At 46.6% G+C, this 16,457-nt stretch overlaps 1 protein-coding gene across 7 annotated transcripts in view; it reads left to right on the top strand.

Annotated features, from left to right (window-relative positions):
* Positions 1–2,439: 2,439 nt before the first annotated feature.
* The window catches only part of ubtf (upstream binding transcription factor), a 57,890-nt gene continuing 43,872 nt past the window's right edge, over positions 2,440–16,457 (top strand). Inside the window, exons 1-3 of one of the 7 annotated variants that reach the window (XM_078424891.1) lie at positions 2,440–2,890; positions 6,013–6,111; positions 14,628–14,800. In XM_078424891.1, coding sequence (XP_078281017.1) covers positions 6,057–6,111; positions 14,628–14,800 — 228 coding nt within the window. In that variant the 5' untranslated portion in view covers positions 2,440–2,890; positions 6,013–6,056. Of the gene's footprint in view, positions 2,891–3,665; positions 3,972–6,012; positions 6,112–14,627; positions 14,801–16,457 lie in introns of those variants that run through there. The other 6 variants (XM_078424890.1, XM_078424889.1, XM_078424892.1 and 3 more) reach the window with 6 other exon arrangements.

Below are 16,457 nucleotides of genomic sequence, written 5' to 3'. Positions count from 1 at the left end.
GTGGCATTTGAAATGTGACCTCTGTAGTCTGACAATTATAGGTTCGTATGTGCAGGAAGGAACTGCAGGTGCTGGTTTACACCGAAGATAGACACAACACGCTGGAGTAACTCAGGCAGCAACTCTCCTTTACTCTAGAGATGCTGCCTGACCCACTGATTTACTCCAGCATTTTGAGTCCAGGTTCATATGTGCTGCATATATACCGGAATCATTTTTTAAAAAAAAGAAACGTGCTACACTTCAGAACTACAGTACATTTCAACACTTAAAGCCCATGTTGTGGCTCGGAGTAGCAGTGTCAGAAGATTGTGGTGGGACCAAGTGACTCAATTTCCCAAATTATGTCAAGGCCTGATGAAACGAAGTCATAGCGACTGGGGTGAGCACACAGGAGCAGAATTAGGCCATTTGACCCATCAGGTCTATGCCATTCAATCATGACTGATCTATACCCCTCCCTCCTAACCCCATTCTCCTGTCTTCTCCCCATTACCCGTGAGATCCATACTAGTGAAGAATCTACCTATCTCTGCCTTAAAAAATATCCACTGGCTTGGCCTCCACCGCCTTCTGTGTGGCAAAGAATTCCACAGATTCCAGTAGGAATTGGAGCAGAAAACATAATGGGCGAGGAAAAGTGACGAAATAGGAGCAAAATGAGCTGTGCTCGGAGATGCAGAGGAAGGTGCCGACCGAGGAAGTTTCATTGAGCTTGTTTTGTTCAGTAACTGCTTGTTCTTTGCGTTGTGGAGCTCCACCCATTTGCAGCTTCCTGTCACGGTCAAAATGCAATTGGAGGAGTCTGAGAACACTTGGTAAACTCCGGATTTAATTTGCTTTCGCCTGAGTAAACGCCTCAATGGGGGGGGGGGGGGGGAGGCCCTGGATAAATCAGACCTGGGACACAGGGAACTGAGGAAACTGGAATCTTGAGCAAGACACAAAAAGTGCTGGAGGGGACTCAGCATTATCTGGGATATTAGATAGAACTTGGTGTCTGGAAGGAGTTGCAATTTGGCCACGGGCAGCAGAGGTGGAATTGCACTGGGAGAGAAGATTCATTCAGTGCGATGTTACCTCTCACCTCGTACAGCAATCGCCCAAAGCCGAGAGAGACTGACTGCTGTAGGTAGAACGGGGAGAGAGATTTTTTTTTTAAAACAATCCATCAACGCTGTTTACCAACCAAGCCTTTAAATCTATATATATATATCTCGCAACAAACTTGTTGACGACGTTCACGGTCATTTTTCACCCTGCACTTATTCCGACAATTCTCTCATTATCTCCAAATTTACAACGTCCGCAAGAAATCCGCAGGGAGGAGGATATTGCTGACGCGAGAGTGCGCAATTACCAATAAATAATTGAATCTCCCTTTCGCTTAAACGCGAACTTGTTTTAAAAGAAGCAATCAGGAGATTGGCTCCCGAACTCTTAAATCGAGAGTACCCCCGCTTCATTGATAGTCCAGCTAAATGAATTTCCCCAAAACACTGGGGGGTTGGTTAGCAAAAGCAGAGCCCGGAAAGAGAAATCTCCCTCGGCCAAGAACTATTGTGATAAACTCTCTTAAACGCAGTAAAATGTTGCTCCGCCTTTGACAGTGTGTGTTTACCAGGCCCATGTAATAACCTTGGCTGGGGTTCCGTGGGTGAAGCGCACTGTAGCCGATGTTACAAGGGGGGAGGAGAGAGGGAGGGGGGAGAGAGGGGGGGTAGGGGTAGGCTGCCAGAAGCATCCTCCCCACCACCACCAACCAAACATCACGGCGACAGGAGGCACCAAGCCCGTGATAGACAGGTGACTGGAAACTCCCTCCCCTTCACAAAAAAGAAACCCAACCAAAGTCTGTTTCATGTTGCCCTCCCTCCCTCGCTCTCCACTTTTGCAACACATCCTATATTTACTGGGGTGAGGGTACGAGTTACAATGTGACACGACCGTCAGTGTGTGCCTGATTCAACCTGAAGACGACCAAACGCCTGGCCCCTCTCTCCAAGGCATCACTGGTCTCTTTCAACCAACTCCAACGTGGAGCCCAAGTCGTGAGACTTTATCACAATAGTTTCTTGGCCAAGGGAGATTTCTCTTTCCGGGCTCTGCTTTTGCTAACCAACCCCCAGTGCTTTGGGGAAATTCATTTAGCTGGGCTATCAACGAAGAGGGGTACTCTCGATTTAAGAGTTCCCATTTCCCCACCCGGGAACCACTCTCCTGATTGCTTCCTTTTAAAAACAATTGCCTCTCGGGATTCTGTGTAAATGCACTAATTTATTTCAAGCAATTTTCAATCTGGATTGGCTCGACAGGGAATGACGTGCAACACAACAAAGGTGGGGTTGGAAATTAAATAAAAATGTAGCAAAGAAGAAAGCAGCGTTATATTGGCTGCACTCCCCTGCAACTAACTAACTCACTCTTCAACACACTGGCAATTAGTCCGGCGACTAACAGCACTCCGCCCGCAGCCGAGGGGGAAGGACTTGCTTTTATTTTTTAACAACAAAACTTCCCTCTCCAAAACTTATTACAGAAGATATTTTGTTGGTTGAAACAGCAGCAACAAAAAAGAGAAGAGTTCCACCTTTCCTCAATTCAGCTTTTTGTTGGGTCTTGGCTGTTTTAAGATTGCTTTGGCTGCGACAACACCAGCCGGAGAAGCCAGCAAAGGGGGATGGAGCTGGTCCGGAAAAAGGGGGATTCATTGGAGAGGTGGGAAGTATCTATCGCGAAGCATGCCGGCACTCAACGGGGACCAGACAACGTCCGCGCCCGAGGCCAGCGGCGCCGCGGTGTTGGCGGACGGTCAGACCAGCAAAGGGCTGGGACTGCGAGATACACTCCCTGCCTTGTGCTACAAGGCGGCCACAACGGGAAGGGAAAGGTAAGGCGGGTTAACAATGTCTACCCGCGCTGAAAAACACCACGCGGAAAACAAAATCATGGCAATTTTTAAAAAAAAATTAAGCATTTAGAAAATATATATATAAGGTGTTGTTGGAAACAATGGAGAGGGGAGAAGGAAGAGGGGGGGGGGAAGGAGAGGGAGGAGAAGGGAAAAGAGAAAGGAGAGGGGGAGGGGGGAAAGGAGAGGGGAGAAATGAGAGAAGGGGAGAAAGAAGAGGAGGAAAGGAGAGGGGGAGAGGAGAGGGGGAAAGGAGAGGGGGAGAGGAGAGGGGGAAAGGAGAGAAGGGGAGAAAGGAGAGGAGAGGGGGAAAGGAGAGGGGAGAGGGGGGAAAGGAGAGAAGGGGAGAAAGGAGAGGAGAGGGGGAAAGGAGAGGGTGGAAAGGAGAGAAGGGGAGAAAGGAGAGGAGAGGGGGAAAGGAGAGGGGGAAAGGAGAGGGTGGAAAGGAGAGAAGGGGAGAAAGGAGAGGAGGAAAGGAGAGGGGGAAATGAGAAGGGAGAGGGGGAAGGGGAGAAAGGAGAAGGGAGAGGAGGGGGGAGAAAGGAGAAAGGAGAGGAGAAAGGGGAGAGAGGAGAAGGGAGAGGAGAGAGGAGAAGGGAGAGGAGAGCAAGAGGCGTGCTGTGCTGTGCTGCGTTGCCGAGCGGGCTGGGCTGGGCTGGGCTGGGAGAGAGTGTGAGCTAGCGAGTGAGCGAGGGTTCGGCATGGGCTGTGCCGAGACGGTGGCGCCGTGGAGCCGCCTCTTGTCGCCAGCAGCACGAAGCTGGTTGGCTCGAGTAGCCGCGCCAGTGCAGGGGCTCGTTGTGTCGGGTTCATTCCCTGGGTTCCGGCCCCTTTTGTCTTTCGCTGCTGCTGTTGGGGCTGCGCTCTCTCTCTCTCTCTCGCTCCTCTGCCTCTCTCTGCCTGTGCCTCTCTCGCTGGTTGTGCTCGGCTCCCATTTTTACCACGTCTCTCTCTGTGCGTGTGTGTGTGTGTGCACGCAGGGTTGGGTGAGTGACTGTAGCCGCTCTCCCCCGCCGTCTTTCTGCTGGAATCTTGTCCTACTCCAAAAAAAATTGCTCGGGTAAATTTTTTTACTTTTTAATTTTTTTTAACATATAAATGCAAAAAGGGGGGTTTTTTTTTTGTTAGCTCGATTATCTCCTGGCTCTAGTTTAATCTTCTCTCGTCGAAATTTTCTAATCTTTTCTAGTCGGTTGTCCAGCCTTGTTTGAGTGTAGGGGTCGGTGCCGCGTTGTAGCCCGGGCTGCGACGTTCACATGGCGGACTGAATGTATCGCCCATCCCCGGCGTTGTTGCAAGTCTTGGCTGGGAAACTATCAGCCATGGGGAGGGAGGGGGGACATTGCACATAAAATTCCGCGTAGATTTTATATAACAACGAAATTCCAGACGGTGGATTTTTTTTTTAAAGCTCCATTTTAAAAAAATGAGATTTTCCATAGTTTTTCTCTAAAGTTAAATCTATATTTTTTACTTTAGTGCATTGATTTTTTTAAATTTTTTTTATTTTATAGCGAGGAGGGTAATTTAGTGCACGGTGGGGTTTTTGTTTTTGGGTCCGCAAGGGTTTGGGAAGGGAAGGGCACTGCGTCCCTTGTTGGTCGAGTCTAGCCTTGCTCGGTCTAACATGGCCGTGGGTGGGAGGGGAATGCAGCCGGAACAGAGACGCCATGACTGGGGCTGGGAGAGAGCCGGACAGGGCTGGGCAGGGCAGAGAGAGACACACACAGAGAGGGCGGGGATCGCAGCTCCAGCCCTGCCTGGTGGTGGTGGTGGTGCAGTGAGACAAGGCGGGCGGGGGCTGCACACAGCGAGGGAACCTGCAGATACAGCCGGGTGTTGCTGCTGCAAAGCGGGCGGGGATTGCAGAGAGGAGCCGTGCATCAGGGTGTTGTTGGTGCATTGGGGCGGGCGGGGGTTGCAAAGGAAGCCGAGATGCAAGAGGGAGGGAGAAGGTTGGGGGGTTGCAGAGGGAGCGGGGAGGGAAGGAGAAGGTTGGGGTCGGTGCATTGAGACGAGTGGGGGGGGTTGCAGAGAGGAGCCGAGAGCTGTGCAACAGGGAGGGAGAAGGTTGGAGCCCCCGCCTGTTGTTGGTGCACTGGGACTGGCGGGGATGGCAGAGGAAGCCGAGATGCAAGAGGGAGGGGGAAGGTTGGAGCTGGCGCTGGTGCAAGTGGGGGGGGTTGCAGAGAGGAGCCGTGCATCGGCATCAGGGGAGGGAGCGGTGCAGGGTGTTGTTGGTGCATTGGGAGCTGGCGGGGGTTGCAGAGGAAGCGCGATGCAACAGGGAGGGAGAAGGTTGGGGCCCCCGCCTGGCGTTGGTGCATTGAGACGAGTGGGGGTTGCAGGGGAAGCCGAGATGCAAGAGGGAGGGAGGGAAGGGGGGAGAAGGTTGGGGTCCCCGCCTGGCGTTGCTGGTGCATTGGGACTGGCGGCCGGGAGGCAGGGAGGGAGGCAGGAGCCTGGCGTTGCTGGTGCATTGGGACTGGCGGAGTGTTGCAGAGAGGAGCCGAGAGCGCTGCCTGTGGCGATGCAAGAGGGAGAGGGACAAAGAGCTTGCAGTCCCCGCCTGGTGTTGGTGCATTGGGGCGGGCGGGGGTCGCAGAGGGAGCGGGGAGCTGTGCAACAGGGAGGGGTGAGAGCTGGGCTGTAGACGTGGATAGATAGACGCTTCTCGCCCTCCTTGCCTTTGATCACCGTCCCCACCCCTCCCTCCCTCCCTCCACTCCCCCACCGAGGGGCTGCTGTTGTCCTGTCCCGGCCAGAGTTGCAACATTGCCAACCCTCCTCTGCTGCTGTTGCTGTTGTCCTCTCCTCGCAGCGCCGCTTCCCGTCCGGATTCAAGCTGCCACTGTGGGAGGGAAGGGGACGGGTTTGTAACACACGGCAGCTGCTCCAAACCGATGCACTCGCTGGCACTGGAGGGAGAGAGAGAGAGAGAAAAGAGGAGGAAAAGGAAGAGGAGGGAGAGAGAGGGGAGACGTAAGCACTGGGGGTTTGACCAGATAGGCATGAGGTAGAGACACACAGAGGGGGGAGATGGCTGTTGCAGTTTGGCTCCAGTGGTACAGCCTGATCTTGTCTCGTTTGTTTCCATTCAGGTGGTTGGAGGACTTAAAAGGATCGAGTGTTTCAGTCGAGCAGCATGAACGGTGAGACAACCATGGCTGAAGCTACTGAACTGAGCACTGCAAAAGAAGGTGAGTTATTGGAAAAGTTAGGAGCAGACCCCAGGAATTGTGTTCATATTATCCCCAGAAAAAAAAAAATCTAGCATCAATACTTCCCAATTGAATCAGTATAAGAAAATAACTGCAGATGCTGGTACAAATCGAATGTATTTATTCACAAAATGCTGGAGTAACTCAGCAGGTCAGGCAGCATCTCGGGAGAGAAGGAATGGGCGACGTTTCGGGTCGAGACACTTCTTCAGACCCAATTGAATCAGTTAAACTGACATTTGCTCAAGACTTTTCGTATAATGTGAAATTACAATGTTTAAGCAATAATTGTTTTAAGACACGATTGCATATTTTTTTATTTCCCTTTCATATCGAATTATGATTTTGACCACTTGTCAAGATAAATTTGGTATGGAAGGGAATAATAAAATATGCAATAGTGTCTTAAAACAATTATTAATTAAGCATTAGAATATCTACAAAAACAATGATTTTAAAATGAATGATATAGTTTGGAAATAATAGCCCCTTGCTGGTTGCCTACATTAAATTCAGGTGTTGATTTATGAGCCATTAAATAAAAAATGATTGAAAGAGTAGAAGATGGACATTTTTTTTCCAGTGATATGATAATCGTTTATCATATTCTCCTATAATGAGATTTATTGTTGAGTGGCACAAGTTTTAGTATTTTATTTGCAGCTAGCAATTGATACTATGCAATCTAATCTGTTTGTTTTATTTTAATCATCCTTTTGTCTTTAGGTATCAACGTTTGGTTCAGCCAAAATATAATATTTGTTGAAACAAGGAACTGCAGATGGGGGTTTGCAAAGAAAAAAGTGCTGGAGTAACTCGTCAGGCCAGGCAGCATCTTTGGAGTACATAGATTGGTGACGTTTCAGGCTGGGACACTTCGTCAAACTGAAGAAGGGACCTGACCCAAAATGTTGCCTATCCATGTTCTCCAGAGATGCTGCCAAGTCCGCTGAGTTTCTCCAGCACATTGTGTCAATAATTTTTGTTGCTCAAGCCATGCTATGTTTGATCACTCTTCATCAGACACACTTGTCTCTGAATGTTGGTCTGAGTTGGTTTCTTCTATTGGAGGATATCTGTGGCTGCACCATACCTTGCAACATCTCCCAGTCTTCCCTCTGTGCTGCAATAAAGTACGGGAAAATAACATTTGAAGAAAGTGTGATGTCATTTGATGCATTGCATTTCCAAACAAATACTCGCATATTGGGGCCAAGTTAAATTGGGAATAAAGTACATGCCATATTTATTCCTTGAATGAAACGACTGCAAAGGCCATTTAAAATCATCTCACTAGCTTCATCTTTCAATGCCAAGCACTTCCTTTTAGTTGAGTGACTTTTGACACCGCTACGAGCAGAAATGCCATCACAATACAACAGCATCGGAAAGAAATCACATAGGCAAACCCCTCTGTGTGAAATGGAGATCGTGCTATTCATATCAAATCAAGCAAATTAAGAGTCGAGACGCAAATATTCAACAGGGTTATCATCTAGCTGAAATCTTGCAGTATTCCTGATTGCAGGTAATCAGTTTGCTATTAGCCTAGTTAATAATTTACCATTAATAATTTACCGTACCATTAGTGCAGGAAAAATGTTCCCGATTGCCAGAATCGTTGGCAATCCTGATGTTGGGGGAGTCCAGAACCAGGGGTCGCAGTTTAAGAATAAGGGGTAGGCCATTTAGGACTGGGATGAGGGAAAACTTTTTCACCCCGAGAGTTGTGAATCTGTGGAATTCTCTGCCACAGAAGACAATGGAGGCCAATTCACTGGATGTTTTCAAGAGAGAGTTAGATATGGCTCTTAGGGCTGACAGAATCAAGGGATATGGGGAGAAAGAAGGAACGGGGTACCGATTTTGGATGATCAGCCATGGTCATATTGAATGGCAGTGCTGGCTCGAAGGGCCAAATGGCCTACTCCTGCACCCGTCTTCTAGGTTTCTAATCCTCAGCATGCAGGGCAGGACACTGATTGAGGTTGTCAATTTGGAGTTGTGTTCAATCAGAGAAAATTCAGTCGTTCCTTCTGCCTTTCATCCCACAGTCCAGGAGTGGTGTCACTGGTTGGTAATTTGACCCTCCTTCAGATTTCTCCAGTCTGAAGAGGGGCCTCGACCCAAAACGTCAGTTATTCCTTTTCTTTAGAGATGTTGCCTAACCCACTGAGGTACTCCAGCTTTTTGTGTCTATGTTTCATTTATACCCACACTTGAGTTCTGCTGTTGGTCTTACAAAAATCAGGCGATGATTTCTTGATTTAAATTTTTTTTTTCAATGTTCCTTTGGCCACATTGTTTTCCTTTTCAGCTGAATCTGTAACAGAATTGGTCATTTTTATTGATGTATGGCTGATGAATAGGGAATTTCAATCCAGGATTCAACAGCTGCAAGTACTTTTTACAAAGGCATGTCGTTGAATTGATTAAAGAATATGGCATGGAAACAGGCCCTTCGCACATTTGAGTCCACAATAACCATTGATCGCCTGTTAGACAATAGACAATAGGTGCAGGAGTAGGCCATCCAGCCCTTCAAGCCAGCACCGCCATTCAATGCGATCATGGCTGATCACTCTCAATCAGTACCCCGTTCCTGCCTTCTCCCCATACCCCCTCACTCCGCTATCCTTAAGAGCTCTATCCAGCTCTCTCTTGAAAGCATCCAACGAACTGGCCTCCACTGCCTTCTGAGGCAGAGAATTCCACACCTTCACCACTCTCTGACTGAAAAAGTTCTTCCTCATCTCCGTTCTAAATGGCCTACCCCTTATTCTTAAACTGTGGCCCCTTGTTCTGGACTCCCCCAACATTGGGAACATGTTTCCTGCCTCTAATGTGTCCAATCCCCTAATTATCTTATATGTTTCAATAAGATCCCCCCTCATCCGTCTAAATTCCAGTATATACAAGCCTAATTGCTCCAGCCTTTCAACATGCGACAGTCCCGCCGTTCCGGGAATTAACCTAGTGAACCTACGCTGCACGCACTCAATAGCAAGAATATCCTTCCTCAAATTTGGAGAACAAAACTGCACACAGTACTCCAGGTGCGGTCTCACCAGGGCCCGGTACAACTGTAGAAGGACCTCTTTGCTCCTATACTCAACTCCTCTTGTTATGAAGGCCAACATTCCATTGGCTTTCTTCACTGCCTGCTGTACCTGCATGCTTCCTTTCAGTGACTGATGCACTAGGACACCCAGATCTCATTGAACATCCCCTCTTCCTAACTTGACACCATTCAGATAATAATCTGCCTTTCTATTCTTACTTCCAAAGTGAATAACCTCACACTTATCTACATTAAACTGCATCTGCCATGTATCCGCCCATTCACACAACCTGTCCAAATCACCCTGCAGCCTTATTGCATCTTCCTCACAATTCACACTACCCCCCAGCTTAGTATCATCTGCAAATTTGCTAATGGTACTTTTAATCCCTTCATCTAAGTCATTAATGTATATCGTAAATAGCTGGGGTCCCAGCACCGAACCTTGCGGTACCCCACTGGTCACTGCCTGCCATTCCGAAAGGGACCCATTTATCCCCACTCTTTGCTTTCTGTCTGTCAACCAATTTTCTATCCATGTCAGTACCCTACCCCCAATACCATGGGCTCTAATTTTGCCCACTAATCTCCTATGTGGGACCTTGTCGAAGGCTTTCTGAAAGTCGAGGTACACCACATCCACTGACTCTCCCCAGTCAATTTTCCTAGTTACATCCTCAAAAAATTCCAGTAGATTTGTCAAGCATGATTTCCCCTTCGTAAATCCATGCTGACTCGGAATGATCCCGTTACTGCTATCCAAATGCTCAGCAATTTCGTCTTTTATAATTGACTCCAGCATCTTCCCCACCACTGATGTCAGACTAACTGGTCTATAATTACCCGTTTTCTCTCTCCCTCCTTTCTTAAAAAGTGGGATAACATTTGCTATCCTCCAATCCACAGGAACTGATCCTGAATCTATAGAACATTGAAAAATGATCTCCAATGCTTCCACTATTTCTAGAGTCACCTCCTTAAGTACCCTGGGATGCAGACCATCAGGCCCTGGGGATTTATCAGCCTTCAGTCCCATCAGTCTACCAAAACCATTTCCTGCCTAATGTGGATTTCCTTCAGTTCCTCCATCACCCTAGGTTCTCCGGCCCCTAGAGCATTTGGGAGATTGTGTGTATCTTCCTCAGTGAAGACAGATCCAAAGTAACGGTTTAACTCGTCTGCCATTTCTTTGTTCCCCATAATAAATTCCCCTGCTTCTGTCTTCAGGGGACCCACATTTGCCTTGACTACTTTTTTCCTCTTCACGTACCTAAAAAAACTTTTGCTATCCTTTATATTATTGGCTAGTTTACCCTCGTACCTCATCTTTTCTCCCTGTATTGCCTTTTTAGTTGACTTTTGTTGCTCTTTAAAAGAGTCCCAATCCTCTGTCTTCCCACTCTTCTTTGCTATGTTATACTTCCTCTCCTTAATTTTTATGCTGTCCTTGACTTCCCTTGTCAGCCACAGGTGTCTCTTACTCCCCTTAGAGTTTTTCCGCCTCTTTGGGATAAATTGATCCTGCAACCTCTGCATTATTCCCAGGAATACCTGCCATTGCTGTTCCACCGTCTTCCCTGCTAGGGCCTCCTTCCAGTCAATTTTGGCCAGCTCCTGCCTCATGCCTCTGTAATCCCCTTTGCTATACTGTAATACTGACACTTCCGATTTTCCCTTCAGCATCGTACACTGTTCATACAAGTTCAATGTTATTCCACTTTCTCATCTACCTCCATACACACTAGGGGTAATTTACAGGGGCCAATTAACCTATAACCCCTCCACCAACGTCTGGGATGTGAGTGGAAATCAACAAGCCCTCCTGGAGAGTGTGCAAACTCCACATAGATAGCCCCTGAGGTCTGGATCGAACACGAGTCTCGCATTGTGGTGGCAACAACTGTACCACTGTGCTGCCCGGTTGGCAGAAGTTCACAATAATTTGTAATTTATGAAAGCAATGTGTAATGGAAGTAAATTCTAATTTCTGCTTAGTGTGCATGTTAAACATGAAGAGCAGGGAGTTGTTCCATATTTCCCTGCTTCAGAAGCTTTGCCAGGGCAGCATCGTACACGTGGAACTCTACAAGAAAATGTCCAAGTTTGTTCATTTTGTAGATTTTTAATGCCTTGATAAGTGTCAGCCAGTGAGTTGGGGGAAAAAAAAAATCTTTCAAGATTTTGAGCACTGGCGGGACTTTTCATGTATTGCATTTACTCTCTGCCCATCCATCCCTCTCCCCATCAGAACTGCCCCCTCCATCGACTCCTTTAAGTCCAGGCTCAAAACCTATTTCTACTCCCTAGCGTTTGAGGCCCTCTGAGGGGGCGCTGTGAACTGTTTATGTGTGTGCTGTTATGTTTGTGTGCCATTGTATGTTCGTTTCTTAGTACCTGAACTGATGTACAGCACTTTGATCAACGTGGGTTGTTTTTAAATGTGCTATACAAATAAAATTGACTTGACTAGGTTAAATGTCGTAACATGCCATTTTCTGGCACTGGGTAAGTGTTCTTCATACGAGTTAAAGCAAGATGGCTGCAGGTCCAAGATCTCCTGCAGAGGGCACTGTGTTTGGATTTCTGGTCGCAAAATTGCTTGTGCTTGGTCTAAGGCAAAGATACTAGAGGAACAAGATAGACCACTCGACCCTAAAAACCGTAGTACGTCATGACGCCATTTTAGTAGCCGGAAACATTTTAAAAGAAAAATAACAAAAATCTGTGAATTGATAGATGAGATATATTCTGTATTTTAATGGTTTCATCACACATACTGTTCCCCCAAAACACTGATTAAACTGCGAGAGGCATAGTGAATGGTGGGTTTTGTCTACTAAAATGGCTCCTTTGCGTACTACACTTCAGTATAGGCGATTTCAAAGGAGTGGTCCATGTTCTTTGGTCTAAGGCCAAGTTTGATGGAGAGGTGGAAATTATTCGCTTGCCATTAACCAACTTTATCATTGTAAGGTGGGCTCTGGATGCTGATGGCATGGTAAAATACAAGTCACCTGGTGTCCAGAACCAGGGGCCACAGTCTAAGAATAAAGGGGAGACCATTTAAAACTGAGATGAGAAGAAACTGTTTCACCCAGAGAGTTGTGAATTTGTGCAATTCTCTGCCACAGAAGGCAGTGGAGGCCAATTCACTGGATGAATTTAAAAGAGAGGTAGATGGAGCTCTAGGGGCTAGTGGAATCGAGGGATATGGAGAGAAGGCAGGCACGGGTTACTGATTGTGGATGATCAGCCATGATCCCAATGAATGGCGGTGCTGGCTCGAAGGGCCAAATGGCCTCCTACACCTATTTTCTATGTTAATTGATCCTCCAATATTTGGGGTGTAGGTTTTTTGGTGTGTCGGGTTTTTTTTCTTTGTGGACGAACTCAATGGAAATTGTCTCCCTGGAGATTTACCTGGCAACGTTTCCCATTATTAAATGCGAATGGCCGTTTGTGCTGGGGGTTTTTTCGATGGGGGGGGGGGGGTGTAAGTGTGTCAGAGAGCACAACCAGTGTCGGTCAACACTAACAATGTATGAAGGTAGACACAATGCACAATTCATTTGTCCACATATCCAAGAAATCTTTTGCATCAGTCTGGCTTAGTTCAGCCAACTCATCACACAAAGGGAGCTTTTTCATTGCTTTTAGAAGGTAGAGCTGTTGCTGTCAATGCCTTATAGTGTGTACCTAATTGTTCTTGGCAATGCCATGCAGAGATTTGAGCTCGAGGCACTACACAGTACTGAGGGGGTCTGGAGGTAAACTATATTTACTTTGGTGTACATGGCTATGTAACTGTTCTAACCAGGGCCATATGAAATGGCAGAGTTTTGTGGGTGCAGCCCAATCCATCACATAAACTAGCCTTCTACCTTCCTCCCTTCCCTGCTCCCCCATTCTACACAGTAAATCAGCCAATATAATCAATGATCACTTGTACCCCCAGCCATTTCCTCTCTCCACCCCCCCCCCTCCTCTCGTTGTTGGGCAGAGAATATAAAAGCTTAAAAGTGCTACCACTGGATTCAGAAATGACTCTCCCTGCTGTTTATCAGACCACTGAACAGACTTCACATATCAAGGGTGTAATCTTGATCTCCCAGCCTACCTCCTTGCAGCTCCTGCACATTTTTAATCTGCACTATCTCTAGCTGTAATTCTGCATTCTGGGTATTTTCTCTTTGCGTGCCTCTTGTACTGATGATATGTTTCAACTGGATAGCACACAAAACAAAATCATTCACTGTATTATGGTACCTGTGACACGTAACATACCAATATTTCTAAAGGGAGACGAAGTGCTGGAGTAACTCAGCAGGTCAGGCAGCATCTGTGGAGAACACGGACAAGTTTTTGTTCAATGCCCTTCTCCACATTGATGGTGCCCTCTGAGTTACTCCAGCACTTTGTGTCCTTTTATGTATTAACCAGCATCTGCAGTTCCTCGTTTCTACCAATATTTCTAATTTGCGATAGGGTGCAACTTGCCTGCAGTGCCTATGCTGTGGCTTCTGGTGCCCTTTTCCTGGGTAAGAGAGGTCACAGGTTTGGGAGGTACAATTGGTGTAACCTTCGTAAGCAATGCATTTAGGAGAAGATGCATGGTGTAGTTGTAATGTGTTGGTTATGGAAGGGCTAATGCCTGCGGTGCTAATCGAGAAAGGTGCTTTGCTCTGGATAACATTAAGCACCCAGGTCTCTGGAGTTGCACTCATCCAGAGACGATGAATGTTTCTTTGCATTCCTCCCTCAGACTGCTAAATGGAGATGCATTGCCGTCATGAGATAGTCACTCATTGCAAAAACTTCATGCCTCAGAGTTGTTTTTGTGGCTGTGCTATTTATGTTGCTGGCCCATTTTTTGTTTTTCTAATCAAAGGCCAGTTTAGCTTGGAGATTAATCCATTTGTTCCATTGGGCCGACGTGAAGAATAGTAATTCCCTTGAGGTCATTGTGGGAAAACTTTGTCAGTATATGAAATATGCACAAATATTCATGCAAGCTTGTAAAATGGAAGCAGTCCTGATGTTAAGTTTCCATATGTGTATCTTGGGGTAAATCAAAGTCTTTCCCTGCTTACCCTTGGCCTTTGGTGGTTAACCAGTCCACTATGGTGGCCCCACTATACTCAATTTACTTGGTGCAACCACTTGTTCTACCCCTGTGGTATCCTGTACAGAAACATCCTCTCTATGGTAGTCCAGTGAAATGCAAGCTTGACTACCCTTTGTTCTGATGCAGGTGAGTTGTCGGGTTTCTGTTTTGTCTTTTGTAGGATGCACAGTCCAACAAAAGGTTTATGTTAAAGCTCTTCGGTCTGATCCTTGATATGTGCTGCTTCGAAAAGGAGGGGGGAGAAATGCAAGTATTATTTATGAAGCTGGATTTAAGGTGTAAAGGATGATTTTTTTTCTTTCTCCACAGATTGGCCAAAAGAGGACGTCTTGGGCCTTCTGGATAGCATGAGAAGCATTGTCCCTTCTAATGACATGCTGAAGTTCAAAACAACAGAGTCGCACATGGACTGGAATAAGGTGACCTTCGCCCATTATACAGGGGAAATGTGCAAACGGAAGTGGTCAGAGGTTTCGCATGAGGTAAGAGTCAACATTTATCTATTGCACTTAAAGGGGTTTGGCTTAAAGCAGCAAAACTATTGCACACCATTATTTTTGAAGCATAGGTGGTTGTTCCAACAAACTGCTTCATTTCTGGGCCAGATTATTTGTCAAATTTCATCGGACTCATTTATTAACCTCTCTTTACAAGTTGGCAGCAGTCTTAATAAGGCAAAAAAAACTCTTGGAGGTTCTTCAGGATAGTACACCCTTAAAATCAGTGCAGATTGGAGGGATCTATTGTTTTATTTTATTGCGTAACAATTTGGAGCTTTTATCCAAGTGTGTCGCAGAACTTAATGTTGGTTCCACGTAATGCCAAATTGTATTTCTGTGAACGTTTGCAATTCAGCTAAATCTTTCATCCCAACCTGCACTTGAGTAGAAGCAGGAAATGTACTGCTTTATAGACAATAGACAATAGGTGCAGGAGTAGGCCATTCAGCCCTTCGAGCCAGCAACGCCATTCAATGCGATCATGGCTGATCACTCTCAATCAGTACCCCGTTCCTGCCTTCTCCCCATACCCCCTCATTCTGCTATCCTTAAGAGCTCTATCCAGCTCTCTCTTGAAAGCATCCAACGAACTGGCCTCCACTGCCTTCTGAGGCAGAGAATTCCACACCTTCACCACTCTCTGACTGAAAAAGTTCTTCCTCATCTCCGTTCTAAATGGCCTACCCCTTATTCTTAAACTGTGGCCCCTTGTTCTGGACTCCCCCAACATTGGGAACATGTTTCCTGCCTCTAATGTGTCCAATCCCCTAATTATCTTATATGTTTCAATAAGATCCCCCCTCATCCTTCTAAATTCCAGTGTATACAAGCCCAATCGCTCCAGCCTTTCAACATACGACAGTCCCGCCATTCCGGGAATTAACCTAGTGAACCTACGCTGCACGCCCTCCATAGCAAGAATATCCTTCCTCAAATTTGGAGACCAAAACTGCACACAGTACTCCAGGTGCGGTCTCACCAGGGCCCGGTACAACTGTAGAAGGACCTCTTTGCTCCTATACTCAACTCCTCTTGTTACGAAGGCCAACATTCCATTGGCTTTCTTCACTGCCTGCTGTACCTGCATGCTTCCTTTCATTGACTGATGCACTAGGACACCCAGATCTCGTTGAACTCCCCCTCCTCCTAACTTGACACCATTCAGATAATAATCTGCCTTTCTATTCTTACTTCCAAAGTGAATAACCTCACACTTATCTACATTAAACTGCATCTGCCATGTATCCGCCCACTCACACAACCTGTCCAAGTCACCCTGCAGCCTTATTGCATCTTCCTCACAATTCACACTACCCCCCAGCTTAGTATCATCTGCAAATTGCTACTGGGCAATAACTATATTATTAACTGATATAATAATGCTGATAGTTTGGTATGATCTGTTTGCCTTAATTTTTAAATGGTGTATAGTTTCCCCATGGGCAGTTGTGGGAACAATCAGATTTTTTTGAATTATTGGGTAGACAGCTCCCTGAAATAAATAGAATGGGTTTCAAGGGTTATGGGGAGAAGGCAGGAAAATGGGATTAGGAGGCAGAGATCAGCCGTGATTGAATGGTGGAGTAGACTCGATGGGCCGAATGCCCTCATTCTACTCCTATAACTTGTGAAATAGGAT

This window comes from Rhinoraja longicauda, chromosome 29 (genome assembly GCF_053455715.1).
Source record: "Rhinoraja longicauda isolate Sanriku21f chromosome 29, sRhiLon1.1, whole genome shotgun sequence".
Lineage (NCBI taxonomy): Eukaryota > Metazoa > Chordata > Chondrichthyes > Rajiformes > Arhynchobatidae > Rhinoraja > Rhinoraja longicauda.
Note: the sequence above shows the minus strand (reverse complement) of the source record. Positions and strands in the feature narration are given on the sequence as shown.